The following is a 27,463-nucleotide window of genomic DNA, read 5'->3' on the forward strand; positions in this document are numbered from 1 at the left end:
CAGAGACCAGACTTTACAGGGCAGAATTGGTGAGATAGAGGGAGATCTGTGATCCGATCTCCTGTAGTTTCCCCCCCTATGTGCACAAGGGACAGATAGTTCTGGAATCTTGCCTCTTTTTGACCATCTGTGCCACACCATGTCCCCTTGTGTATGTCTTATCTGAAGTTTCTATTTTGCACTCTGGCTTCTCTGAGCAGAGCAAAAATTCAGAGGCCGCACTAGGGTTGGCATGGGGCCTAGAGATCTCCCAGAACTATGGCAGATCTCCAAATTGTATAGATCAGTTCCCCTGGAGAAAACGGTAGCTTCAGAGGAAAGATTCTATGCTATATCACAGGCTAGGTGAAATCTTTCACCCAGTTCCCCATACCTCCACATGAACCACCTCAAAATCTCCAGAAGGTTCCCAGCCTGGAGACAGCAACCATAGGCTGTGCTGACTGGGTTGCTTCCTTCGGATGAAAGAACATCGGAGACAGCTTTGTCATAAATTTTGCTTTTTAAAAACAAATATGTAAGTGGAACATTGAGGCAAAGAAGCACTCTGGCCATGCAGCAGACCCACTACCCTTCAACAGGTCCCCAGTGAGAGAGACCCTAAACATGATGCTGGCAGGGGCTGATGGGAACTGTAATCCATAACATCTGGAGGGCATGAGTTTGACACCTATGCCCTAAACCAGGGATCTGTAACCTGCAGCTCTCCAGGTGTTCATGGACTACAAATCACATCATCCTCTGCCAGGGGCTAATGGAAATTGTAGTCCATGAACATCTGAAGAGCCGCAGGTTGCAGACCCCTCCCCTAAACGTTGGGATGCCAAGCTTCAGTTGGGGGCTGGAGATCTCCCAGGATTACAACTGACCTCCAGACAGCAGACATGGATTCCCCTGGAGACAATGGCTGCTTTGAAAGGTGGATGCTATGGCATTATACCATCCTGAAATCTCCCCTCCCCCTCTCCAAACCCCATCCTCCCCAGGCTCCACCCACCAAATCTCCAGGTGTTTCCCAAGTGGGGTGTTGGCAGCTCTACCTACACTCTGTGGCTTCAGTCCACTTCCACCAGTGATTTGGACACATATATCCCATTTTCCCCAAAGCAGCATGCAACATCATTCTCCCATCCTATATTTGACCTTCACAACAACATCCCTGTGAGTTGCATAGGCTGAGAGAGAGAGACTGGTCCAATGGAATCCAACTGACTTCTATGGCAGAGTGGTAATTGGATCCTGGGTCTCCCGAGCATGTATGCAAAGAGAGGTAGGAGGTGTGCATGTGCAAAAAGCAGAGGTGAAAAACAACTTGCAGTGGCAACAGGTAGAACTTCATGACTAGCCTGAGGGTTCCAGTTTATGGGCTGCAGCCTGCAGACCACTGGGACAGATCGGTCCACTGTAATTGACTCCGTCCAGACCCATTTTCCAAGGCAAACCAAAGAGCAGCTTTAGTGTACCTTAGTGTAATTTTAATCAAGAAAATAGCTCAAAGGGAAAGGGTTAAACCTCCATCTTTCCCAGCACAATGTGGTGGTTAGAGGGCAGGAGTACAGTCTGGGAGAGCCCGGTTCAAATCCCCATGCTGCCCTGGAAGCTACTATTACTCTGTCTCAGAAAAAGATGGTAGTAGATTGCATATAGAGAATTCAACACGTCAGACCTTCTTCGTTGTAGAATGCTCCTCCTGGGTCCTAGGGCCTACCTATCCCTGCTCCCTCAATCTGTTTGAAAGCTTGGTGATAGTCGTTCAATTAAGTATAAATGCTCTGGTATCAAAGTACCATGTTCAATAACACAAAAAATAATGGTTTTGACAAAGGCAGCGCATAAAAATGAATGATAATTCTCATATTCATTCAGGACTATATTCTAATGTGAAAGCACACAATTTTCTCAACTTCTGCACCTCAACTGACTATACTAACATCTTTATCTAAGACACATTATAGGTGCCGGCAACCCAGTCACACACTCTTAGCCTAATGTACCGCAGAGGGTTGTGAAGATAAAATAGAGGAGGGGAGAATGTTGTAAGCCACTTCCGGTTTCCACTGGGGAGAAAAGTGGGGAATATGTGAAATAAATAAATAGCATCACAATTGGTCTCAATCTGGTTCCTCCCCACTGCATCTTTTAACACAAAAAAATAATTGCAGGAGCTCTTAGCATGGCTCTTCTGTTACTTTGTCTGATAGGCAGTTTGAGAGACCACAGAGGGGAATCTGGCAGAATTAGGGTGAATTGTGCATGAAAAAAGAATCGTGCAGTTTCTTTGAATGAAGTAATAATCTAGGCTCAACAGATCAATTCCTTTGTGCTTCTTTTTCTATTTTACTCCCCTGTAGACATTTGCTGACTTTTCTGTCTGGTGAATATATCCGTCTGGTATTAAGATTAGTATATAATTATCACAGCAGTATTTAACCACCTTATCACACAGGCAGATCAGCAATGTAATGAAATTCATGTTAAATTTTCACATGTGGCCAGAAATTTTAAGTGGTTTGTTCAGGTGTGTCAGACTCTTTGTCAGCCTGAACCACAATGAAACCAGGACAGCAGAATCCAAACCCCTGCTGAACAACAACAGAAATCTAATATCAAATGTACACTTGACGAAGAACATTTGGCGAAGAACGGGGAGTCCCCCCGTTCAAATCCCCACTTTGCCTTGGAAGTTTGCTGGATGAACTTGCCCCAGTCACTTTCTCTTGTAGCCTAAACCACCTCGCAAGGTTGTTGTAAAATGGGAGACAGGAGAATGACGTTGTAAGCTGCATGGGGTCCCCATTGAGGAGAAAAGTGGGGTGCAGAAAAAGAAATACAAGTGCACCCCGCACCTCAACACACCTCTGCCAACAGCATGCAGGAGCCCTGGGAATTTTGGTATTCTGAGCCTACATTGCTTCTATGGTTAAGCTAGTCCCAGATTAACCTCAGGTACGTGAGGTGAAGTCTTTATTTACGGTCAATGACCAAGTATTGGTACGTGAGGTGCAATTTGGAAGAAAAGGAATGGGGAACCAAAACAAGAAGAAATTATGTTCTGGAATTTCATGCTGTCAAGGTCGGGGAAGGGATTTGGAACTTCTCAGCCAGCTGGATGTGACCATGGTGGAGCATCTCCCACTGCTTCCTGCAGGTAGCCAGTGCCTGAGGTTGGCTCAGTTAGTAGAGCTGAGGGTTGCCAATCTCTGGGGTGGGGAGGGGGGAGTGGCCTTCTCCTGGAATTGTAACTTCTTTCCAAACAACAGTGATCATTCTGCTCAAGTTAATGGCCGCTTCAGAGAACAGATTCTGTGGTATACCATATATTCTAGGTGGAATTCTTCATAAGATACCACTTCCACAGGGCCCACCCCCAAATCTTCAGGAATTTCCCAGGCTGGAGTTGGCACCATAGTTGTGAGCCCTCTTGACAGACCAAGTTTGTGTCTCGTAATCTGCTTTAATTACTGGGGCATTGTTGAGGTTGTGCATTTTGTTGGTTTAAACTGCATTTTTGTCTTATTTCGTTTTGTAAACTGCCAAGCCCTCAAACAGGAGAAAAGCAGGATAAAAATATTTAAACAAGCATGTATGAAAGCGATTGATTTCAAGAGCAAAAGAAAAATAACTACAGGGCGTCCTTATCAATTCCTAGATCTATAACTTGTAGATAGAACTTGGGCAATAAAAGTAGTCAACAGTGTCAGTGTGATTTACGACTGGCTACATTCTGGTTTCTAGCCTGACATTTGCAGTGTTCATACATACACGGGAAGAACATGAGAGCCCTAGATGTGAAAACAGCAACCAAAGCGATCCAGGAACTAAGCCCTCGGTTACATTGTTCAGGTAGGGCTTTTTAGCTAAGAAAACAAGGCAAGTAAGGAGACACATGGTAGAGGTCTATAAAAATAACGCAAGGTGTGAAAAGATGTTATTTGTTATTATTTATTACATTTGTACCCTGCCCATTCCCAACCAAGGTCAGTCTCGGGTAGCTTATGGGGATTAAAATGAAATACAAAAATATTACACATTATGACTAAAACCTATATATACGTGCATACACACAAACTCTTAATGGCAACAGCAATATCAAATTAACTGACAGTACATCTCCCTGTCTGGTGTTTCATCCATCGCATCAAACAGCAGGGTGGCAAGAACGAAAGAGACAAAGAAACAAGAAGGGATTGGTATCAGTGATTAGTCAATGGTAATTAGTAGTTGGGAGACTGGTGTGATGGATTAGGGACAGGAGGTGGCCTCAACCAAAGGCCTGGTGGAACATCTCCACCTTGCAGGCCCTGAAGAACTAATCAAGGACCCACAGGCCCCTGGTGTCTGCAGACAGAAAGCCCCATTAGGCTGGAGCCGAGACTGAAAAAGCCCTGGCTCTGGTCTAGGCCAATCAAATGTCCTTGGGGCCAGAGATCACCAGTAAATTAAATGCAGATTGGAGGACCAAAGTGACCTTCTTGGGCATTACAGGGAAATGCAGTTCCGAAAATATGAGGACCCCAGACCATGCAAGCCTGGATAGAGAGGGAGACGCTTTTCTAATACCAGATGAGAACCTGGGGTCATCCACTGAAGCAGGACAGACAAGAGTAAGTTCATATTCACATAGCACATAGTAAAATGGTGGAACTGGCTGACACAGGATATGGTGATGACTGCCAACTTGGAAGGCTGTAAAAAAGGAGTGGGCAAATTCAGGGAGGATGTATCCATGGCCATAGTGAATATCTACTCCAGTGCCACAGGGAGCATGCAGGGGAACGTGCGATTGCAGTCCTCCTGCTTGTGGCTTCCTAGAGGCAGCAGGTTGGTCACCGTGTGCATGGAGAGTGCTGGACTTGGTGAGCCTTTGGCTGGCTTCACCAGGGCTATATAAACCTCAACAGCAGAGTTGTAATCGCAGAGAGACCCATCCGGTTGGCCTCTTTCATTTTCTAAGGCTCGGGAGTCCTCTGCTGTTGTAATACACGCTTTGCAGCTTCGGCAAGTCCTGGCAGGTCCCCTCCCGTGACGAGGAAGAGGGCATCCTCTCCCTGTTCGTACGAATGGACCTGAAGTCGCACTGCAGGGAACCATTTTCTTAGCATCAAAATCAACGTTGAGATAGCTTCTAATGGTATATTCTGACCACCTTCGGAATCCCTCAAGCCCTGAAGAAAAATGGCATTGCATTCCACTTTTGAAAATTGCTGCTAACTGAGAGAAAGCCGAGAGTCAGTCATGCCACAGAAAGGAGAGGCTTATTACCGCCCCGCTGTTGACTGCACACTTTGCAAACTTCCACCTCTCACCCGAGCGAGCCCTGCGTCGCCTTCCAAAACTGCAACGCTACGTAGCTCTTTTCCCTGAGAGGCGGAGCTGGGGGGAGGGGAGGCGGGGGCTTCCTGACATCACATCCTGCTTGGGCCTTGTTGTGGGCTTTTCTTTGCAAAAGAGGGCAAAATAGCGCGTTTGCTGCAAAGGGAGCGCGGAGCAGCATTTGCATCTTGCAGAGCAGGAAGGAGGGGAAGAAGTGGTGCTTGTGCGGGGAGCCTGCCCGGGGGCTGAGGGGGCGGCTGAGTGGGCTGCAAGGGTGGAGAACTGGAACAAAGAGGCTCTCCTTTCTCTCCCCCTACGCCAGCCCGTTTGCAACAAAGAACCGCGAGTGGGGTGAGGGAGAAGCAAGAAGGAACGAAAGAAAGGAAAGGAAAGGATGCAGCAGTGAAGCTTCCTCTGCAATAGAGTCCGGGGGAGCAGGAAGCAGCAAGAAGAGGCGACGGGCGAAACAAAGCATCTGGAGACAGATGTGAGCCATCCGGGGGAGGGAGGGAGAACTCGTGTATTTTTGGGGAGGGGATGGTTAGTCCGCTCGCAAAGCCTGATTCTCCCTCCGGCTTGGATGCCCCGGCGGGTGACAAGAGGGAGGCTGGCTTTGGAGAGATGCGTGGGGAGATGCTGTAGGCCCAGGTGGGAAGATGAGGGCGAAGCGGAGGCTGAAGATGTAGAGGCGCAGCCTGCCACGGGTGGTGGCGAGAAGTGGACGGCCTTGCTTTTTTTGCAGTCTCATCGGGATGCACTAACCGCATTTGCGGCCGCTGTTGGGCCTCGGGTCCTACCCAAGGCGTAAAACTGTCCCATCCTGTTGCTGCAACCTGTGATGTGAAAGGGGGGCTGGGAGGGCAGTGGTCGGCGGAAGAGTTTTGATCCACTTCGGGACCGGAAGACTCTTTGCCAGACGCCAGTTGCTTTAACTGCGGGGTGGGCTGCGGGGAGCCATCTGGCCCGGGGGAGGGACCGCGAGCGGGAGCTCGAGTTGCATTTGGGGGTGCTGCTTCTGAGGTGGAGCTTTACTTGACCCCATTTTTAGCCCTGGCGTTAAGTGCAGGGTGCATGAATTTTGCCCTTGAAACTGGTTCATATTTATCCCTCAGGGTGACCAGATGCAAAGCGAGCCATCTGTGCCTTTAATGTGGTGAAGGAATTATGGGAGGTGCTACAAGAAAAGGAAAACGTCCCTACCTGGCTGCTCAGGTTTCCTTTTGTGTTAAAGGCACAGAGAACCTTGTCCTCTGGGGTTCCTCTGAGGTTCCAGAGTAGTAGAAGTTGGAGGCAAAACAGAAGCCCCTGGGAACAAGTGAGATTGGATGAAGGGAGTGCATGTTCAGTGTTGTTATGTGGGAACCTTTATAATAAATGGCCTCTGAGCACCTGGGGTGGGGTGTTGCTTCCTAGTGTAGAAAAGAGGGAGAAAGTTGGGGAACTGGAGAATTGTTCTTGCTAATGTTTATTTACAAACTGCCAGTGTACAAATGTACAGTTTCTGTGGGTGATGCTGGCTGTTGACTGAGATGAATGGGAATTTTGCTGTTTTTCACAAAGAGCGCTAAGGAAAACCATCTGGATTTGAGGCTGGCGCAAGTTTTGTAATATGTAGTTTGCCTCTTTCTGTCCTGGACAGCCCATCCTGTAATTGAGGGAATTATGTTCCGGTTCATGAGAGATGGGGAGCCAGAAGATCCAATGTTTGTAATGTAAGTATGGGCCCCTGAAACCTCTCTGATGTTTGGGTGGGAGGCATTGAGTGGAGAGTGTTTTTAGGATGAAAGATCTAATATTCTTCTGAACCTCTTACAGGGACCCTCTTGCCATTCACCACCAGCATGTGAACCGCGTGCTCTCGGGTGGCTTTGGTTATGGCCCCTTCCTCAGCATTGGTAATGGGACCATACCTACAACTCGCCAGGCGAGCCGCAGGATGCAGGTAATGGAGAACTGTGGGCAGGTTCGGTGTGATTGGGACACTCCGATTGGGAGTGTTCATGTGGTATCACAAGACATGCGTCAATGTGACCAAAGGAACCTTGTGTGGTGGGCGATATTTCCCAGTGTGGGATGCAAGGAGACACGCCAGATTTAAGACCACAAGAATGATCTTGTTGGCCGACCAGCTTGCCCTGGCATCATGACTATGGGCAATGTGGCACCTGCTGGTAGTTTTCCCAGCAACCACTTCCTCTTTCTGCAAAACAGGCAGTGTGTTTGGGCTTTTGTTCACCTCACTGGGGGTGCTTCGTAAATAGAATGAAGAAGCATTATCTTTGAATCTGCAGGAAGTGTCCATTTAGATACATCTGCCTTTTGTTGTGAGAGGATGCTTGGCTTGTAACCTCCCAATGGTTTTGTGATTGGCCCCTTAGGATTGGCCCCTTAGGTTTTGTGATTGGCCTTCTTGTGTGGGTTACTCCCCATTCTCAGAACCCCTGAAGGGTCTAAGCCCTAGAAACTATGTGAAGGAGGTTATGTTAGTTCCCCACCCTGCTTCTGAACATCTTTCAACTTGGCTATTCTGGCTAATAATGACAAAACTTAGCTGTTCTGGCTAATAATGTTAAAACAACCCTACATGAAGTTCTTATCTTTTTTCATTTAAAAAAAAGTTTGGGACCATCACTATATCTTGTATTGATAGATTCTGTAACTGACTGAGAAACTCTCTTGACTGGTCCAACTACTGCCAGTTGACTTTACTGAGTTACCTGCCATAATGAGACAGAGACGTTTCTCTCTGTTTGCAGCACTTATAATTTTATGGAATGTTATCATATCCCCCTACAACCATCTGCTTCCCAATTAAACTCGGTACACTTTGTCCATTCATTGCTGCGAAGATGATCAGAGTCTTTAATCATGTTACAATGTTGACTTCAATGTTCTTAAAAGGTTGTGATTCTGCTTGGTCAACTCATTGCGCAACTGGACTGAGGGGTGGAATCTGAATTCTGTATAAACAGAGATCGAATTTATGACTTCCTATGAAGCACCTGAGGGCCATTTTGGGAAGCCTAGATTAGAACATCAACTCACATGCTATGAGAAGTCTCAGCCTGGTAGGATGACAGATAACTTTGCTTGCAAAAGCTACTGGGTTTAGTTCAGTGGTGGCGAACCTATGGCACGGGTGCCAGAGGTGGCACTCAGAGCCCTCTCTGTGGGCACGCACAAACAGAGTGGCCCCCCCCCCACACACACACATCTAGGCTGGCCTGGGCCGCTGGGCTCGATTATTAGCATTAAACCTAAGACCTAGTTTTGGGGAAGCAGTGTAGGTAACCCTGTTAAGCAGTGTTAAACCCCACTGATTTTCATGCGAAGAACAAAAGCGCAATCCTTTACCTGGGAGTAAGCACAGTTGCTGGCAATTGGGCTTGCTTCTGAGTAAACCCTCCTAGGGTTGTGATTCACCCGTTGGAAGAGTTGCACAGTTGCTTCAAAGCAAAGCTACCGACTACCACCAAGCTTACTCCCAAGTAACGCACGCCTCAGAGCCAACCGTTTTTTCTAAACTAAAACCTCAGTATTCAGGTTAAATTGCCGTGTTGGCACTTCATGATAAATAAGTGGGTTCTGGGTTGCAGTTTAGGCACTCGGTCTCGAAAAGGTTCACCATCACTGGTTTAGTTCCAATGGAAAGGCCCTAGCTAGCGGTGCTGGGAAACGCCTCAGCCCATGATTGATCAGTGTGATAGTACTGGACTGGATGGACCATTATTGGACTTGGTAGAAGGTATGTTTCCGAATGTGTTTCAATCAAGACTTGGGGGAAAAAATCTCAATGTGAAGAGAGGCAGTATTATAACACTGTAGCATAGATGTAACTGGCACAGTCATATTTGAACAACTGGGCCCAGTTCTGTTTATCTTATTAGAAAGGGCAGCTAACAGTGCAGTCATGAACAGGATTAGGTCCTTCTAAGACCATTCAAGTCAAAGGAATTAGGAGGGGCTTAACTTGCTTGAGGATTGCTCATTCATCCAATTATGGGAATGCTTTTGAGCTCTTAACAAATCTGCTTGCAACTTTTCAAGTATGTTGGGGTCATCTATATTCCCAGTTATCTCAGGGTTCGCTCGTATACAGGTGTGGAGACTTTTTTTAGAGGAATTTTTAAAATTCCAGGCTTAAGACACAATCTCCCATCTTCATAAGCAGCCATGTATTTTTTTAGGATATAACAGACATTCTCAAAATTAGAAGATAAACATTTGGAGTGAGACAGTGTTTCATTTCAGCAGGAAGGTGAAACATATGGGATGTTTCTTCATAACAATGTACAAAAGTATACAGAAGAGATATGCAGTATTTGACATGGGCTTTCACAGGTGTAAGATAGTTCAATGTACGTTGAAAGCACCTTTGGATCATTGGAGCTTTAGAGATTCATAGCCCACTGTAGCAGAAATGGACACTGCCAGTGCCAGTGAAGGTTAAGATACTAGACGACTTCGTGGTTATCTGAGGCCCAAATAGAGGGTTTTGCTGAGCCAGTATTTCAATCAGTCAAAAGATGTTGCAGCAAACAGGACACATCACAAGCATTGCGTTGATAACACCTCTATTAGGCCCGAACCACAGGAGGACGAGTCTTGACACCCCCCCGAAAACACTCATAACAGAGATAGGTTCTGCGAGGGCGCTGTACGCCATAGTTGCATCCTTTTCACTATACCAACTATGGCCTCTCCTTACTCATAATTGTTGAAGAAGGTAAAATAGCCCTGGTCCCATCACAGGGCTAAGGATAGGACCTTGTGTCCCTCCTTATAAAAACCCCTGATTCTTTCCTCCCCGTTCTTTGTCCAATTGTGGATATATCAGGAGCGCATGCTGTTTTATCTCATGATTGCTCAGGTTCTTTAGGAGGTGTTGGTGAGAGAAATTTGTCAGAAGCTTTTTGAAATCCCAGGTATATAATATCTACTAGATTTTTCCTCTACTTAACTACTTTGGTGACACTCTTAAAGGCTTTCAAAGAGCTGTTGAAAGGAAATGTTGCTGATGTCATGCAGACTTTAATTCAGCAAGCTTGTTTTTCAGTTTTTCAGCACCCTGCACTTAATAATGCTTTCCTTGAGTTTATCTGGCACAGAATTTAGACTTTTAACTATTTGTAATCCCTCAGATCTTTTCTTTAAAAACTGGTATCAGATGAGTTATCTGCTAGCCCCTGGTGCGAGGAGTGATTTGAATAAAGTTACACATCTTAATAAAATGGCAGCAACTTCATCTTTATAGTCTTCAACAACCTTGGGGCTAATTAATTCAGCTGGGGCTAATTAATTCAACTGGCCCTAATGTGTTTTACTTGTTTTGTCAGCCAGTTATATAATTGTATCCCTAACACAGTTTTTAGATGTCCTTCCTGGGTATAACCTTTTCTGCAGTGAAGTGTGATATACAGAATTCATTTTGTTTCAGTGATGTTCCTCTTTCTCCAACTCATACCATTTACTTTGAACACCCTCTGCTTGTTTTTACTTCTAGTGTTGTTTAAAGTTTTTTTTTATTTTTAGTTCTTACAATTTTAGTCAGTTGTACTTCAGATAAAGATATTTGATTTATGTATGTAGGCTACAATCAAGAAATTAAGCTAATTGGTTTCAGAGCTTTCAGGCATCCTAAATCTGGACTGGATGCGGGACATTTTTTGATGGAAGCATTCTTTATTTAATTGTATTGGAATGTTCTGGACACCTGTGCATGATTTTTCTAATATGTGGGATACATTTTATGTAGGCCCTTCAGTAGCATCCAAGCTTGCTGAAGAGCCAGTGTGTTGTAGTTGGGAGCAACAACACTAATCTGGAGAACCAGGTTCTATTCCCCACTCCTCCTGCTGGGTGATCTTGGGCCAGTCACAGTTCTCGCTGAACTTTCTCAGCACACGCAGAGGCAGGCAGTGGCAAATCACCTCTGAACATCTCTCGCCTGGAAAACCCTTTGAGGTCGCCATAGGTGACTTGATGGCACATGGACACGCACATAAAGTATTCTGAAAGTCCTGGCCTGGATGTCCCAAGCTAGCGCAATCAATCTGGAAAGCTAAGCAGAGTGGGCCCTAGTTAGTATCTGGATGGGAGACCATCGAGGCATTAAGAACATAAGAACTAGCCTGCTGGATCAGACCAGAGTCCATCTAGTCCAGCTTTCTGCTACTCGCAGTGGCCCACCAGGTGCCTTTGGGAGCTCACATGAAGGATGTGAAAGCAATGGCCTTCTGCTGCTGCTGCTCCTGAGCACCTGGTCTGCTACGGCATTTGCAATCTGAGATCATTCCAGGATCGCTATGCAGAGGCAGGCAGTGGCCAACCACCTCTGTCAGTCTCTTGCCTTGAAAATGCTTCTGGGTTGCCATAAGTCAGCTGTGACTTGGCAGCACCTTCCATCCTCACCACCAAACTTGTTGGAAGAGTTTGACCTCTGACCTCTAGTTTTGAACTAATTATTGTATTTTTGAGAAATTCTGTTGAATTTATATATGACCAGATTTGATTTGGCAGTTTTCTGCTTAGTTATAAGTTGAGCTTTTCAGTGTTGTGATCACATATGGTACGTGATTCATTAACTTTTTGATCCACCTCCAAGTACAACTTGGGACAAAAACCAGGAGTGGCCTATGGTTTCGCTGGTTCCATGGTCAGGGCAACATTCCTCTCCACATACCAGTTCTTGCCTAAAAGTCCAATCAAGCTAATTGGCTACTCTGCTCAGTAGCATGTTTGCACGGGGCTATGTTTGACTCAGATAAACTTGAGGGCAGTTGATGTCCTATCTCCTCCCCGCCCCCCTACAGAATCTCTGAGCTTAAAAATAAGCCCCTTAGGATGTAGGCATGTTAGAGAGAAAAATCATAGGTGTTTATTACAATTCTAATTGTTGGATATTCCTTTCTGCTTTTACAGGCAGGAGCTGTTTCGCCTTTTGGGATGCTGGGAATGGTAAGCCCTTAATCTTCCTCATGCCTCTCCATACCTGTCCAGTTGAGGGGGGTCTTTTTCACTGAACAATATTTCAGTTTTCATAGAATCATAGAGTTGAAAGGGGCCATACAGGCCATCTCGTCCAACTCTGTGCTCAATGCAGAATCAGCCTAGAGCAGGGGTCTGCAACCTGCAGCTCTCCAGATGTTCATGGACTACAACTCCCATCCGCCCCTGCCAGCATGGCCAATTGGCCATGCTGGCAGGGGCGGATGGGAGTTGTAGTCCATGAACATCTGGAGAGCTGCAGGTTGCAGACCCCTGGCCTAGAGCATCCCTGACAAGTATTTTCCAGCCACTGCTTGAGGACTGCCTGTGAGTTGGAGTTCCCCACCTCCCTAAGCAGCTAATTCCACTGTTGCATGACTTTGACTGTAAAAGTTTTTTTTCCTAATATCCAGTTGGAACCTTTCTCCCAATAATTTATACCCATTATCCTCTGCTGCCAACAGGAACAGTTCTTCTAACTGACAGCCCTTCAAATAACGAGAGCAAATATGTGTCCCCTCATTCTTCTGTTCTCCAGACTAAGTATTCCCAAGTCCCCCGCCCTTTCTTTGTAGGGTCTCCTGGCCCCTGATCATCCTCGTCTCTGTCCTCTGCACCTGCTCCATTCTGTCCTCAACCTTTTTGAAATGAGGCCTCCAGAACTGTACACAATACTCCAGGTGAGGCCTGACCTGTGCAGTGTACACGGGGGGAGGGGGGGTTTGACATAATTTGAATGTTCTGTAGTAGAATGTTTTTCTTTCTGCTGAAATGAGGAAATGAACAAGTCAAAATCTGCCTACAGAATGGTTTGCATTCTTTAATTCAAGCAACAGGTGCATGATTCTGTGATTTAAAAGTTCCCTCCATTTTCTCTTTCCTGTCTCTTTCAATGCAGGAGGAAGTCAAAGAGCAGAAAAGGTTTAAATTAAAATGGTTTTAAGGCCTTCACTAATTAGGCTTTTTGTTAACTTGTGAGGTACTAAAGTTAGGAGTGTCGTGGTGTTGGGAAAGGGCAGGCGGCCTAGTTAAATAATGGGATCTAGTTAGGCTAGTTGGACAGAATGAGCAAGAAGATAATATTGTGTTGCTTGTCTTTAGGGCACATGCCAGGCCCAACAAGGTATTTGGCAACCTTTCTCACATGTCAGATTGTAGAAAGATGGGGTAGAAGACAACATTTGACTTGACTTGGATTATGGGTCAAGTGACGTCCTGTGTTCCCAGCTGGACCTCTCTCTCCTCTTAAGTCCTTGCAAGTGGGAGGGGAACTTTTTGGTCTTATAAAGCCACATCAAGCCTGGGTGGAGAGGCCTCACCTGGACATTAGGGAAAAAACGTTTTAAAGTAAGAGTAATTCAGCAGTGGAATCTGCTCTCTGGGGAGGTGGTGAGCTCCGAGTCACTGGCAGTTTTCAAAGCAGCAGCTGGACAAATAACTTGTCAGGGATGCTTTAAGCTGCTCCTGCATTGTGCAGGGGGTTGGGCTAGATTATATGACCCCTTTCCAACCTTATGATTCTACTGGGCCATGGAGCCAGTCTCTTGTGATGTTTGTGCCTGCTACAGTGCTTTGCCACGTAAATGAAACTCATGAAACTATCACACTGAATCTGAGTTTTAGTCTATCAAGGTGAGTGTCATCTCCTCTGACTAGCTGCAGTTCTCCAGCAAAGATCTTTCCCATCGCCTCCTACCTAGTCTTGTTACTGGAGATGTCCTGCCTTAAATCTGCAATCCTCTGTGTGTAACACAGATGTTTGACCATTGATCCATGGTCTTCCAGCCAGACAATAGAGAGAAAGGTTGTGTCATGTATCCCTGAGCAAGCTTGCTTCTAGCTGGCAACCAAATTTATGGACTCCTGGAGATACTTTATACCATAAATTATTTGGTCCTGGGCATTTACTGCCAAAGGTCTTAGAAGCCCAGTTAACTGTGCAGATCTTGCTGAAGTGACTGTGATTCCCTTTTGAAGAACAGAAGAGTTTGGATTAGTTATCCCGAAATGATTCCAGAGCTTTTATAAAAATGAGCAAAGCCAGCATTTTGTAGTGGTTAAGAGCAGATGGACTCTAATCCAAAATTTTCTTCTTTTACTCTTCAAAGAGTGGATTTTGTAGGTATGTAGAATGGCAGCTAAAATTGGCTTTGGGCTTTATAAGAATAAAACAGCAGTCAAAATGGACAAAATGATACTTTGTATAAAGACAATTATAAGTAACTTGGAAAAAAATACAAAAGACTTACGAAGATGGTCAGAATTGAGATTATCCTGGCTAGGAAAAATTGCTGTTATTAACATAAATATTTTGCCAAAGCTGAATTTGTTTGTTTCACATGCTTCCAATATAAATACAAGAAAAAACTTTGAAAGAATGGCAGACCCAAATTAATAAATTTATTTGGAGTAACAAGAGGCCAAGAAAAAGATTCAAAGTGTTACAAGATGAAAATAAAGAAGAAGTCTAGCTGTGCCTAATATTAAAGTATACTACCAGGCTGCAGGATTTGTATGGATTTCTGATTGGATCCAAAACCACGATCAAGGAATTTGAAAGGGGGAAACAGCAGATTTGAAAGCAGAAATACACAGTTATTTATGGAGGGAAAAATCAGACTAGAAGGAAGATCTAACCGAGGAAGACTCCCATGTAATCTGGAAAAAAGACCAGTACAAGACGTAGTCCTTTAATTTCACCTTTGAAATCTATGAAAAATACTACCGCAGAGAAACAAGAAAGAAGAATGATCACATACACTAAAGAAATGATCAATAAGGAAGGGAATATTAAGTCATAGCAAGAGATAAAGGATGAAGGAAAGACAATACAGTCACTGATATACTTCCAATTAATGTCAAGATTTAGAAGGGAATTAAAATCAAAGGGAGAAAGATTAAGAGACATGACAGAATTTGTAAAAGAGATTGCATCACAGAAACAACATCGGTTGGGACGGCTATATAAGATTCTGCTTAAATATGAAACAGAAACTGAGCCAGTAAAAGTTAGCATGGCGAAATGGATGTAAAACTTCCGAGAAGAAATACTCTTCCAACAATGGGAGGCATTATGGACCAAAAATGTTAAATGTACTACATGTGAAATGTTAAAAGAGAACTGATATAAAATATTGTATAGATGGTTTATGACTCCTAAAACGATTATGAAAATGAGTGAAAATAGCAGTGGGCTTTGCTGAAAGTGTCAAGAAGTTGGATCTTTTTATTCTATGTGGTGGACTTGTAGAAAAAACTAAAAAGCACTGGGTGGAAGCACATGCAAAAATTCAAAAAATATTCAAGATTAAATTTTCTTTTGCTGGCAAGACAATATTACTTGGTATCCTTCCTGAGAACCTCCCAAAGAAATGTAATGAACTATGCCTGTATATGCTAACGGCTACCGGAATAGTAATAGTATCCAGTTGGAAAATTTAAGGAAACCCAAAAGCAGAAATTTGGGAGGATAAAGTAAAAGAATATGCCACAATGGCCAAACTGACAAATTTTGTAAACAGAGAGCCAAAGTCTGAATTTGATCAGAAGTGGGAAGTAAGTTTTAAATTTGTAGCTGAATCAATAAGGTAAATATGTTAATAGTTCCATAAGTTATTGTAAAATTGAAATATACCAGTGGGTGCTAATTAAATGATCAAAACGCAGAATGTTAGATGGGGAGAAAGAAACAGAAGGCTTTCTCATCAAATTGTATTATGTTTATATGTTATGGAATATTAAGATCCATTCTACTTCTCTTTTCATTGTTTTATAGCCATTCTTTTTCTTTTGTTTTTCTGTTCTGTGTGTGTTTGCAGAAACTTAATAAAAATGATGTTTTTTAAAACAATAAAACAATAGTCTGATGCAGGAGTCACAGTCTTTTAGGGGTTGTGATTTTCTATTGTACTTTGATTATTGTGGCACAAAACACACCCTGTTCCAAATAGATACATTTGAAATTATGTGAAATATAAAACAAATTAAAACTACAATAGGAACAGTAGTTTTTGCTTAGTATTGTATTTAAAATTACATATATTGATACATATACTCTGCCATTGAAGTTTGCCGGGTGACCTTTCAGCCCTGCATTCCTCACAGGATGGTGAGGATGAAATGGAGGAGAGAACAGTGATCTAAGTCACTTTGGGTCCCCATCGGAGGAACGGTAGGGTGTAAATAAATAAAATATTTCTCACGGAGCAGAACTTTCCAATTGCCCCTTTCCCATTCTCCCTGGGCTCAGTGACCACTTGCACAACAAAAAACCTCCTTAGGAGCCAATTGAATGCATTTATTTACCATTTGGAAAATGTTGTAGAGAAAAATGATATACACACATGTGTATGAAATCTCTAGAAACTTCGTGTAGTGGATTCCAGATGATGAAGGTCCCCGAAAGAACTCTCACCATTCACACACAGAAAGCCCTGAAACAATAAATTCTAACATTTACAATATAGCAAAAAAATTAAAATAAAATAAACAGCTCCCTTCCCACTAGTTCCCAACAACATTGCAGTTACCTTATCAAGGTCTTAAGGGCTTATAATAATATATCCAGGTCCCAGCCTGGTAGCTTTGCTACTTCCAACCTCATGAGTTCTGCAGTCTTCTGCTTCTTTCAGACGCCATCCCTTTCTGGGTCATACCATTCTTAACATAAGGGTTACATGTACATATGTATGTATATGTATCTGTTCCTCCACCCTCCAACAGAAGTGAATTGGAAAGTCATTTTGTTTTGAAAATTTCATGGTAACCTGTCTCACCCCATCTCTCTCTGCTCCTCCCTTCAGACAGGCGGCTTCATGGACATGTTCGGGATGATGAATGACATGATTGGAAACATGGCAAGTTCTCTTAATTTTTGCATCTCTTATTGCCCAAACCCTCTCATTGCCAGTAGTCCTCTAGGTAGGAGATCTCTGTTGTAAGATCAGAGAGGAGGAAGATTAGATATCAGGAGGGCAGTCTTTCCATAGAAGTGTCATTTTTTACATTACCTGGTTGCATTACATTGTTATGTGGTTGGCCATGCAGTCACCAACGCAGACTTGCTGTGGTGGTGATCATAATTCTTTCTCCCTTGCTTCCTTCCTGTCCCAAGGGAGTCTTGCATCTAAGGGAGTTCATGATCTGATAACAGGAATACAATGTAGGTTCCTGATGATCTCTTGCTTTTTTTAAAAAATCAAGTTTTTATCCCTTATGGGTGTTAAAATGTTATTGAAAAATGAATGAATGGAGATGGCTTAGGATGCAGGATTTCTTTTTGTTGTTGTTGGTTGATTCTTTGAATTGCCCAGGAATATAGTTTTCAACGCACACCCTGACCTGGAGTACAGGGAGCCTTTTGTGCTGAGATGGATGGAAATAATTCCGCCATCTGGTTTTTTGTTTGTGCTTTGCCATTTTTTTCCCTGAATCTGTGTATTCCTCACTTGCTCCTCTGGAATAGTGCTGGAGAAAGAATAGTTGTACGCTCTTCTCCCAGATTTCAAGTAGAAATACACTTATCAGGAGGGGATGAAAGTCAGGTTTTGCCTCTTTGTTAGATTGCTCACTTATTTTCCTTGACTTTGCACACTTTCAGGAGCACATGACCAGTGGAACAAACTGCCAGACGTTTACCTCCTCAACTGTCATATCGTATTCAAACCTGGGGGAAGGGCCCAAAGTTTATCAGGAGACATCAGAGACACGCTCTGCACCTGGCGGGGTGAGAATATAAGGGGCATCTTCTGGCTAAAACTTAAAAAGACCCACTGTGATTCAGGTGTCCAACTTCGATCTGGTGGGCTCAGCTTTGAATCTCCTCTTCTGCCTTGAAAACTCACTGTGTGACCTTGGCCTACCCCACCTTCACAGGAAGGTTGTGTGGATTAAATGGAGGACAGGAGAAAGTGGAAGTTGCTTTGGATTCCCATTGGGGACCAAAATGGTGTATAAATGAATGAAACTGCCCACAAGGCTGTTCACTTGAGGGGCTTATAGACATGGTTCAGGGTTAGAGGTGTAGCTTGTATCCTAGTATGAGATTAATTCTTCTGTGGAGAAATAGACAGCGATGATTAAAGGGGAAAGTAGTCTCCTGTACAAACACTGGGCCATTACTGACCCATGTGATGTTTACCATCATGATGTTTATTGTACTCAGAAAAATATTTTAGTTATGGTTAGTTGAGGTGCAGAGGTTGAGAAAATTGTACACTTCCGCATTATAATATAATCCGAACAGATATGAGAATTATCATTCATTGTTACGCACTGCCTTTGTCAGAACCATTATTTTGTGCAATTTTGAACATGGTACTTTAATAAAAGAGCATGTATTTTTACTTTCAAATGGATGTTGGGGGAGAGCAAGCTAGACAGGCAGAGCATTCTACCACAAAGATGGTCTGTCATGTTGAGTTCTGTGGTGGAGGGATATACAACCCTACTAACATTTTTATCTGAGACAGACTATAGGCAAACTATGTTTTACAGGGTGATTTGCCAAGCTGAGTACTCGCTTTAACAACCTTAGAAGCCTTGAGCTGGCTATTGGAAACCGACTTCTGTCAGAATCAGCTCAGGTCTTGAGCAGATCTTTGTCTGCAGAACTGCAGCATACTGCTTTGTGCCACAGGGCTTCTCACAGCAATGATTAGAGTTTCCCTAGTATGAACTATGGGGAGGGGAATCTGAGCCGGGGGGAATAGCAGTGAAAGTGTTGGCATGGATTGATATCTCCATTGTAGCTTGAAGCTCTTCGGCTAACCTGGGGCAGTGATTCAGTCTATCCTACCTCATAGGTGTGTTGTTAGCTTCCTGGGGGGTTCTTGACTGAAAAGACCCCTCCACCAGCTAAACTGCGGACTATCAGAGGAAGCTTAAAGAGTTTTATTAAGCTTTTAGGAACCCCGCAAAGTATCCACCGCAGTGACTCTCTCCTCCTGCCCCCAGATCCGGGAGACAAGGCGGACAGTGCGAGATTCGGATAGTGGGCTGGAGCAGATGTCTATTGGGCACCACATCCGGGAAAGGGCACACATCATGCAGCGCTCGCGTAACCATCGCACAGGGGACCAGGAGGAGAGGCAAGACTACATTAACCTGGATGAAAGTAAGTGTGTTGCACGTCTCTTCCACCATCCTTCTTGGAAGGTTGCATTCCCCACCTGCTCTCAGTTCTGCTTTTTGCCCTGCCCCACTCAACCGCCCCCTTCCCTATTTCCCATTCCAGGTGATGCGGCCGCATTCGATGATGAATGGAGGCGAGAGACAGGCCGCTTCCGGCCACAGAGAGGACTGGATTACCGGCGTCACGAGGGAAGCAACGGCCGCAGGGCCGACGGGACCTGTCTTGCTATTCAGGGACCAGAGGAGTCACCGACCAGACAGTCCCGCCGGTACGACTGGTGAATCCAGAGCAGACTTAAGGGGGGGTGCGATGCGGTCACCCCCAAATCTACCTTCATGTTCTTGTAAGTCTTAACAGTTGCCCCTGCCAGAATATGACTGCCCAGCTCCAATGTATTCCTGTGCTCCTCAACGGAGCTGTCGGGGTGGCTGTTCAGGCCACTTTTCCATTTTGACATGATTTTGTTTCAGCACACAAGTTATAGTCCTCCTTGCTTTTTAGGTCTCCTTGTCATATGCGCAAATACAGACATAGGGGCAAAGCAGTGCATATAAACATTCACCCTTCTCACACACTCACCACAATTGAAACTAAGCTTCAGAACTGGTGCTGTTTGCATGGCAGGAAATATTGTGCATTTCTAGCAAACCTGACTAAATGTGATTAAATAGAGCGCTGAGATTTTCGGAAGGAAGGTAGTGACGTTTCTTTGGCGAGGGGAGTTATTGGTGAAGCACCTGTTTGGGGAATTGGGAATTAAGTTTATTTGTGAGGGGGACTGGAAGTTTTTGTTTGGAGGAAAGCTGTTATGAAACAAGTTTTTGTTTGGAGGAAAGCTGTTATGAAACAAAATAAAATTGAGAGAGAAAACTTACAATATGTGGAGCGACCTGCAGTTCCTCATGTAATTTTGGGTTGGAAGCGAAGCATGCTGAAGTCTCACGTAGTCCTTGGATGGAATCTGTCGGAGAACTGCATGCACATAATGGCACGCACCATTCAGAGCTCTGGGTGCAGACCCAAAAGGTTCTGTGCTCTTTCCAGACAGGATTTAACCACAGAGAATACCCCTGGCTGGAACTGCTGTTTTTATTAAGAAAAGTTGGTTTTTATGTTCCATTTTTCTCTACCTTTAAGGAGTCTCAAAGGAGGCTTACAATCACCTTCCCCTCCCCACAATGGACACTTTGTGAGGCAGGTGGGGCTGAGAGAGTTCCGAAGAACTGTGACTGGCCCAAGGTCACTCAGCAGGCATCATGTGGAGGGGCAGGGAATCAAACCCAGACCACCAGATAAGAGTCTGCTACTGTTAACCACTGCACCCTGCTGGCTTATTCCATGCCATTTTTTCCCCAAAAGACCTTTTCTTCGCTTCCCTTAAGGCTGGTTTTCTGTAGCTAAGGGTAGACTGGCTGCAGATTTGCACCCCACTTAATATTACACTTGGAAGGTAATCTCATGAGTTCAGTGTGGCTTTCTTAAGAGTAAATAGGGTTGCTGTCTCAGTGGCTTGGAACTGGGTGGACGGAGTTGCTGCTGCTTCTCCCTTGCACTCCTTAGAATTATAACTTTGTGAGGCAGTTAAGAAAATCTCTTGGGTGAAATGAGGTATCTGAACTGCTTGGGAACTGGCAAATTGGGCGTAGGTTCTGTTTTTAGTGATAGATTAAATGACTGAATAAGTCTTTTAAAAGTTCGTGTGACTCCAGTAGCAGAAGACACTCAACAGTCTTAGAAACTGAATCTCAACAGAAGCTTCCTTCAAGCCAGTGCTAACTTGTGTCTGGGCTGTACCATACAAGTAGAGACTTATATGGGGTTGGAATTAAAATCTATGTATGTTAATATGAATATGGATAAGGGGAAGATAAATTCTAGCCTGTTCTTGCTGATCTGCAAACATTCTATTCAGGAGGATTTTTTTCCTTCCTTGGAGCTGCATTCTGTTGTACATTTACCTGTCTGAAGTGGTATAGCCTCCTGCAATACAGGAGTCACCAGGCCTCCTGTATTGAATTTTCCATTTTCTTGTTCCTTCTGCGTTTCTTTTCTGTTCCCTTTTTTCCCCCTGATTTCTGTTGTCTTTCTCCTTCTCTTCCCATCTTTTTGTTCAGGTACAGACAGTGAAACTGATGGCGAAGCCCCTACCAAACATCACTTTGGACCTTCCACAAGTCGAAAACTAGCTTCCTCCCCCACCCCCCTTAAGATTTAAATTGACTAACTGTCTCACAGCAGCGTTATACTTTGCGAAGAGTGTCTGGCCAAGGGAAATGTCGGGGACTTAGTCCGTAAATGAGCAACACGGTGATTTGACTTCGTTCTCTTTCCTCTTAACTCTTCCCTGCCTTTCATTGATCTCCCTACGTCTGTTCCTTCCCCTTTAGTGTTTTGGGGGGGATGCAGGAATGATCCCCTTTGAGTTTCTTGGCATCCCTTCTGTATCTCCTGCTTCCAAGTTTTGGCTGGTTCTGGAGTTTGTATTTAATCGACCCACCCACTTCCCCAAGCACCAGCCACGTAGGCAAATCTTACTGACTTGCTATTAGATTCAAGCACTTGGAAATAACCTTCTAGTTGCCTCTGCTCTTGTCTCGCCTGCCTGCCCTGGAAGTGGGGTATGTTTGAAAGGTTGCAAGGGATATGCGGGGGTGGGGGTGGGGGGTGAGATGTGGACAAACCAAACATGCCCTACCTCTTGCACTGGTCCAGTCAACTCTCCCCTGTCTTATAAAATATGATTTTTTTTTTGGCAAAACTTGTAACTAGATGTTTCCAGAGTTGAATAAAGAAACCGAGCCTGTAAAAGCAAATCGAGCCTGCTTCATTTTTGACGGTACTCTAGGCAAGGGGGGAGGGACAGAAGAAGACGGTTCTATGTGAAGCTGTTTTTCTTAGCACAGCTGACCTGCCTTTCACTGAATCCATCACTCCAACCAGCTGTTTATCTTCTTTTTTAAAAAAAGAATCTTTACTCTTTTCTTCCTAATGTGTGAAGCTGTGCTTGCAAGGTAGAAACTTTAGCACAGGCCGAGGCAACTCCCGAGCACGTGTGCCGACAGTGGCACACCAGACTGCTTGCTTGGCACAAAACTCCACCCAGGCAAGAGTCACACTGAGAGTACTGCTGGGGCCAGTGGTGTAGGGAAAAGCCACAAGCACAGCTTAATGGCTGTTCATTCTGCAGAGCCAACAGGTGAGTCCCCACCATGGCTGATTATGCCACTGGGGCACACCTTCCTCCAAGTGTGTCTGGCCAAGTACAACCTTTGCCCCCATTCAACAGCTGCCACTCCCAACATCTTCTCAGGTAGATGTGGTTTGGGGGAGGGCATGTACCTGGTCCTAAAAGGTTTCCTGCCCCCTCTGGGAACAGAACAGGAATAGCATTCTTGTTTTTGTCATTTGTAGCCTCCAGTCAGTCTGATTAGGAACTCACATGAGAAGGAGATGAGTTTGGATCTATATCCCACCTTTCTCAACTGTAAGGGGTCTCAAAGTGGCTTACAAACTCCTTTCCCTTCCTCTCCCTACAACAAACACCTTCTGAGGCAGATGGGGTTGGGAAAATTTGGAGAGAACCGTGACTGGCCCAGCAGCCTTCCTGTGAAGCAGTGGAGAAACAAATCCAGTTCACCAGATAAGAGTCCACCACTTGTGGAAAAAGTGGGGAATCAAACCCGTTCTCCAGATAGAGGCACCACTCTTAACCACTACACCACACTGCCTTGAGGAATGCTTAAATTTCTTGGGCACCTGAGTATTGGAGAGCAAAGCTATTGTCCTCCGCAGACCTTGGATGCCGAGTCATTGAGCTTAATCCCTTCTTCCTGCCACAGCATTGCATGTATTAAACATGGAAGTTGCTTTGCTCTATCAGTTGATACAGCATCAATAATAGCAGTACCAGGCCGGGACCAACACTTGTTGACTGTAGTAGTCAGTAGAGCTCCCTAAGCTTTTGCTATTGCTCCCCCCCCCCCCCCCATCGTCCAATTTCTATGCACTAACACTCCATAGACAAGTGGGGCTTCGTGTGCCTTCTGTTTCACCTGTCCTAAAAGTGCTGCCACTCAACCATGTCATGAATTAGGGTGGAATTAATTTCACAAGAAAGGTGGATTTGCCGTCTCTGCATCCTGAAGCCAAAGAGATTTTGCTGAACCCGTCTGATTCAAGGTTTAGCAGGGTGGCTCTGTCTCATTCTGTCCTGGCTGCCCACCTTAACAGGAGGCTTTGCTTCTTCTCTCACAACGTCGTTCACCATGGACGCCACATACGGGTAGTGGCTGCAGGGGAATTTGGCAGAGTCCAAGGGCCAGGCGGGTGGGGTGATGGGATGGAGATGGGAGAAGGCTGTGACCAAGATGGGTTGGTGATTGTTTGCGATTCTGGAGGAGAAGGTGTTGGTCCTGTAGACATCTGTGGAGGAGGTGGCAGCAGTGGTGATGCCCTTAAAAAGGGAGGTGGGGCAGAGATAGTTTTGTGCGGGTGGCGGGGCCTGGAAATGGTTCCAAAGGAAGTCCTGAGCCCTGAAGTCTGTTCCAGCTGCCGCAAGATCTGAGACTTCATCTCCTGGTCCAAGCAGGAGCCAGCTGAGCTCAAGAAGGAGCTGACTGTATTGATGCAGTGGTGGTAACCAGCAGCAAAATCCTGACTGTTTGGAGAAGGAGACGCCGCAGCACCTGGAAGGGAAGCAGAAACTGCCACATCAGTTTCTCTGATGCTGTGGGAGAGCACAGATTGAACGCTGGCCCCCATGATTTCTTCTGCGCTCCCCGCATTTTCCGCAAAGAGCAAAAAGGGTCTAGGAGTCTTCATTACCTTGCGCCTTGAACCGCCGAAGCTGGTGCACCGTCATCTCCAAGATCTCGGCTTTCTCCAAGCGGGATAGAGCTCTTGAGTTCTGTGAAAGACCAAACATGAAACCAAAGCTTTGCTTTTATTATTATTTATTATCTTTAATAGACCGCCCTATCCCATAAGGGGATACCTTCCTGGGCTGGAAGAATTGTGATTGTCTTCACCATACATGCATATATGTGCTTAAAAGGTTTCCTTTTAGTTTCTTGCAGAAGTGGATTTGTTAAGTAACATTGCTAGGTATGCAGTATAACTCCAATTTTAAAGTAGAAGAGAAGTTCTCTTTTGCTAAACATGGTGTGCACTAATCCTGGCCAGTGCGGATAACCATGGCCACAAGCATAGGTGTTTTGAATTAGATAGGATTAGATTGACACATGGAGTATAGACCTATCGGTGGCTACTAGCCATGGTGACTAATGGGAACCTCCACATTCGGTAGCAGTAAACCTCTGAATACCAGTTCCTGATGTGACATCAGGAAGGCCTCAGTCTCTGTGCTCTGTTGGCTCTCCAGAATAACTGGTTGGCCACTGTGTGAAACAGGATCCTGGACTAGATAGACTAGATCTAATCCAGCAGGGCTGCTTTAAAAAAGGTCAAAATTATGCACTTGGACTATCCAAAGAAAAGATTAAATCATTGGAGTTGTATATATCTAAATACAAATTAAACTTGCACAAGGGAGGGACCTACAATGGCTTGCAGAGAGAAGTCTCATTTCCTTCTGTGATACTATTTCTTCTCCTTCCCAAAAAGCCCCTCTAGCTCCTCCCCCTTTTCCTGCTCTCCTTCTTACCCACTAAGCAACCTATCTTTATCTGACTCCTGCCTTCAGCTTTCCCTTCTTCCCTCTCCCCAGGAAAATTATGGCTGAGTAGCATAGTGCTGACTTTTTCGGCTACCTCATTTATTCTTGTATCCACCTTCCTACACTTTCTTTCCCTCCTGGCAGCTCTGATATTCTCACTTCTTCCTGCTTCCTTCTCTCGTTCTCATCAACCATCTTAACCTTCTGGGTGCTCCTCATCTTCAACTACACTTCCTTACTTTGCTCAAAGCCTGCTTTTCTCCTCAAGGTGAACCAAAAGCGGCTTGTGCCATTCTCTCTTCAATTTTATCTTCACAGCAACTCCGTGAGCTAGGTTAGACTGAGAATGTGCGACTGCTGCAAGGTCATTCAGTGAAAACTATTAGTAGGAATCTGAACCTGCATCTCCCAGATCCTAGTCTAAAATTCTAACCATTACACCACACTGTTTTGAGCAGCTGGGTCTGGGTGAACCATGGAACTCACATGGTATCTAGTCATCTGGAGGTTACTGTTGGCCCCATCCTTAGCAAGTCTTCCTTCAAAAGCCAAAACAGAGCTCAAATGGGACCTGCGCCCTGAACCTGCCTTTTGCTGAGAGAAACCAAGGCTTCAACTGGCAATATTGTTGTGGTTGCTTAGCAACAGCTCCTGATGGCATTTGTTTCTTAAAGGTATAGGTGCTGGTTCTATCGGGGTGTGTGTGTGATTAATTCCCCAGTAGTTTTTTTTTTAAAAGACTGCAAATTTTTCTGCAAACCTGTGCCTTTTCTCAGGTTTGTAGAAAGATCCGTCTTGTCTATTAATAGACTGAATTGCTGGATTTAAATATCCACAGATTTGACCATGTTGAGAGTTTGATGTATCGATAATACTTTTTTTTTCTGGTTTTATTTGTCAGAAGAACAAAGAGGTATGCGAGATGCTGAAGACCTACCTCAAACCACTGGAAAGTGTTAGCACAGAGAACTTCAGGCAACATTGTCCACCTCCTTTCAAGCATACTTTTGTAGCCTCAAATGTCTGCAAACATGACCCTCTTTAACATGAAAGTTGAGCTTCTCCAGAGAGTGACTTCTGTATCAATACTGTACTTGGTAGTTGGTATATGCACAGCCCTGTCTTTCTTAAAGGTCAGAGGCTGTGTACTTTCTTTGCTCCAGCTTAGTGCTAATGGGTTTACCCAACAGCACAGGAAGCTGCTGTTTGGATAAGCTCTGGCAAGAATCTCTTATCATAATAAGTGTGGGGGGTGCTTGCAACAGCTGATCTGAAATTTTGTTTATTTATGGTAATGTGTTCTCTAAATACAGGATTTTGTTGAACTTTGAATCTGAAGGGGGTTTGCTTTTTGCTTCCTTCGGCCCTGGTAAATACGCAAGGCTCCAAGCTAAGGAATTCATTGCTCTGCCTGTCACAGCAAGCTTCCTCTTCTAGAGGGCTGGCTGGGCGAAGCTGGCCTTACCTGTTGCTCTGGGCTTGTCTGCAACAACTTCCTCAGTTGCTCCAGGCTGGCGTTGATGCGGGCCCGGCGCCGTTTCTCAATCAGGGGCTTGATGGACTGGGGGAAAATAAAAGGGAAGAACGTGAGCCAGCAGAAATCAAAAGTATTAAATCGACCAGTGTCTGACAGGAGCACAGTTTTGGACAAAATGGGCTGATTAGTTCTGGCCGGATTGTTCGTCCTGAGTGAAGAAGCCATGTTACTTTGACCTGAATGTCCAACTCAACACTCTTGAATGCATTTCATAATTTTATCTTTTCTTTAATGTCTTTGAACGATGGGGCTTACTTTCAGTGAGAGCTTAGCCCCAAAGCCCAGTTTTTAAATCCTGCATTCAGTGCAGGAACACATGAAACCATAATGAAGAGTCTTATTTTAAGCTGTCTGTTGTAAAATACCTTGCATTTCCTCCTGTGTAACTTGTCACACAGTTGAGAACGATAGAACAGTCTGAGCCCTCTAATCAGTTTCCTTCTTGTATATATACTCTGTCATTGTCCCCAGTGGGGGCCCAAAACAGTTTAGGTTGTTCTCCTTTCCTCTGTTTTATTCTCACAACAACTCTGTACGGTAGGTTAGGCTGTGAGAGGGTGTGACTCGCCCAAGAAATACCTGCAAAAAGTTCTGTATTAAAAACAGTTCTCAAAAAGATAGGATTTCTTCTGCTCCAGTCCAGCATATATAGCCTACATTACATTTGAGTGTTGTTTGTTTATAAAGAATAGTTTTAAGGACATCTATGCAAAAGTAAATCTCATGATATTCAGGGGGGGTTACTTGCAGGGAAATGTTGTTAGGATTGTATAGAGAATATTACTGGGGGTTCTCTGAGAGAGCCAAATTACTTCATTCC

At 44.6% G+C, this 27,463-nt stretch overlaps 1 protein-coding gene across 3 annotated transcripts; it reads left to right on the forward strand.

The window, feature by feature from the left end:
- Positions 1-5,399: 5,399 nt before the first annotated feature.
- MLF2 (myeloid leukemia factor 2) lies at positions 5,400-22,245 on the forward strand. Of its 3 annotated transcripts, none has more exons than XM_048503117.1 (9): positions 5,400-5,800; positions 6,953-7,025; positions 7,129-7,255; positions 12,235-12,270; positions 17,103-17,156; positions 17,900-18,025; positions 19,255-19,414; positions 19,535-19,700; positions 21,547-22,245. In XM_048503117.1, exons 2-9 carry the CDS (start codon positions 6,976-6,978, stop codon positions 21,557-21,559), a joined length of 732 nt encoding a protein of 243 aa, XP_048359074.1. In that variant the 5' UTR covers positions 5,400-5,800; positions 6,953-6,975; the 3' UTR covers positions 21,560-22,245. The 3 variants fall into 3 exon arrangements, 2 of the variants coding, with proteins under 2 accessions (XP_048359074.1, XP_048359073.1); XR_007245030.1 differs by having other exon boundaries at positions 5,401-5,800; positions 19,535-19,775; XM_048503116.1 differs by lacking the exon at positions 21,547-22,245 and having other exon boundaries at positions 5,401-5,800; positions 19,535-20,306.
- Positions 22,246-27,463: the final 5,218 nt, after the last annotated feature.

The sequence above is a fragment of the Sphaerodactylus townsendi genome, linkage group LG07 (assembly GCF_021028975.2).
Source record: "Sphaerodactylus townsendi isolate TG3544 linkage group LG07, MPM_Stown_v2.3, whole genome shotgun sequence".
Lineage (NCBI taxonomy): Eukaryota > Metazoa > Chordata > Lepidosauria > Squamata > Sphaerodactylidae > Sphaerodactylus > Sphaerodactylus townsendi.

What these genes read in the sequence shown, in the direction of transcription:
- MLF2 (XM_048503117.1), top strand. Translation starts at nt 6,976, where the DNA reads ATGTTCCGGTTCATGAGAGATGGGGAGCCAGAAGATCCAATGTTTGTA. An exon ending in CACGCTCTGCACCTGGCGGG is followed by an intron (nt 18,026 to 19,254) that starts GTGAGAATATAA and finishes TCCTGCCCCCAG; the next exon opens with ATCCGGGAGACAAGGCGGAC. An exon ending in CTACATTAACCTGGATGAAA is followed by an intron (nt 19,415 to 19,534) that starts GTAAGTGTGTTG and finishes TTCCCATTCCAG; the next exon opens with GTGATGCGGCCGCATTCGAT.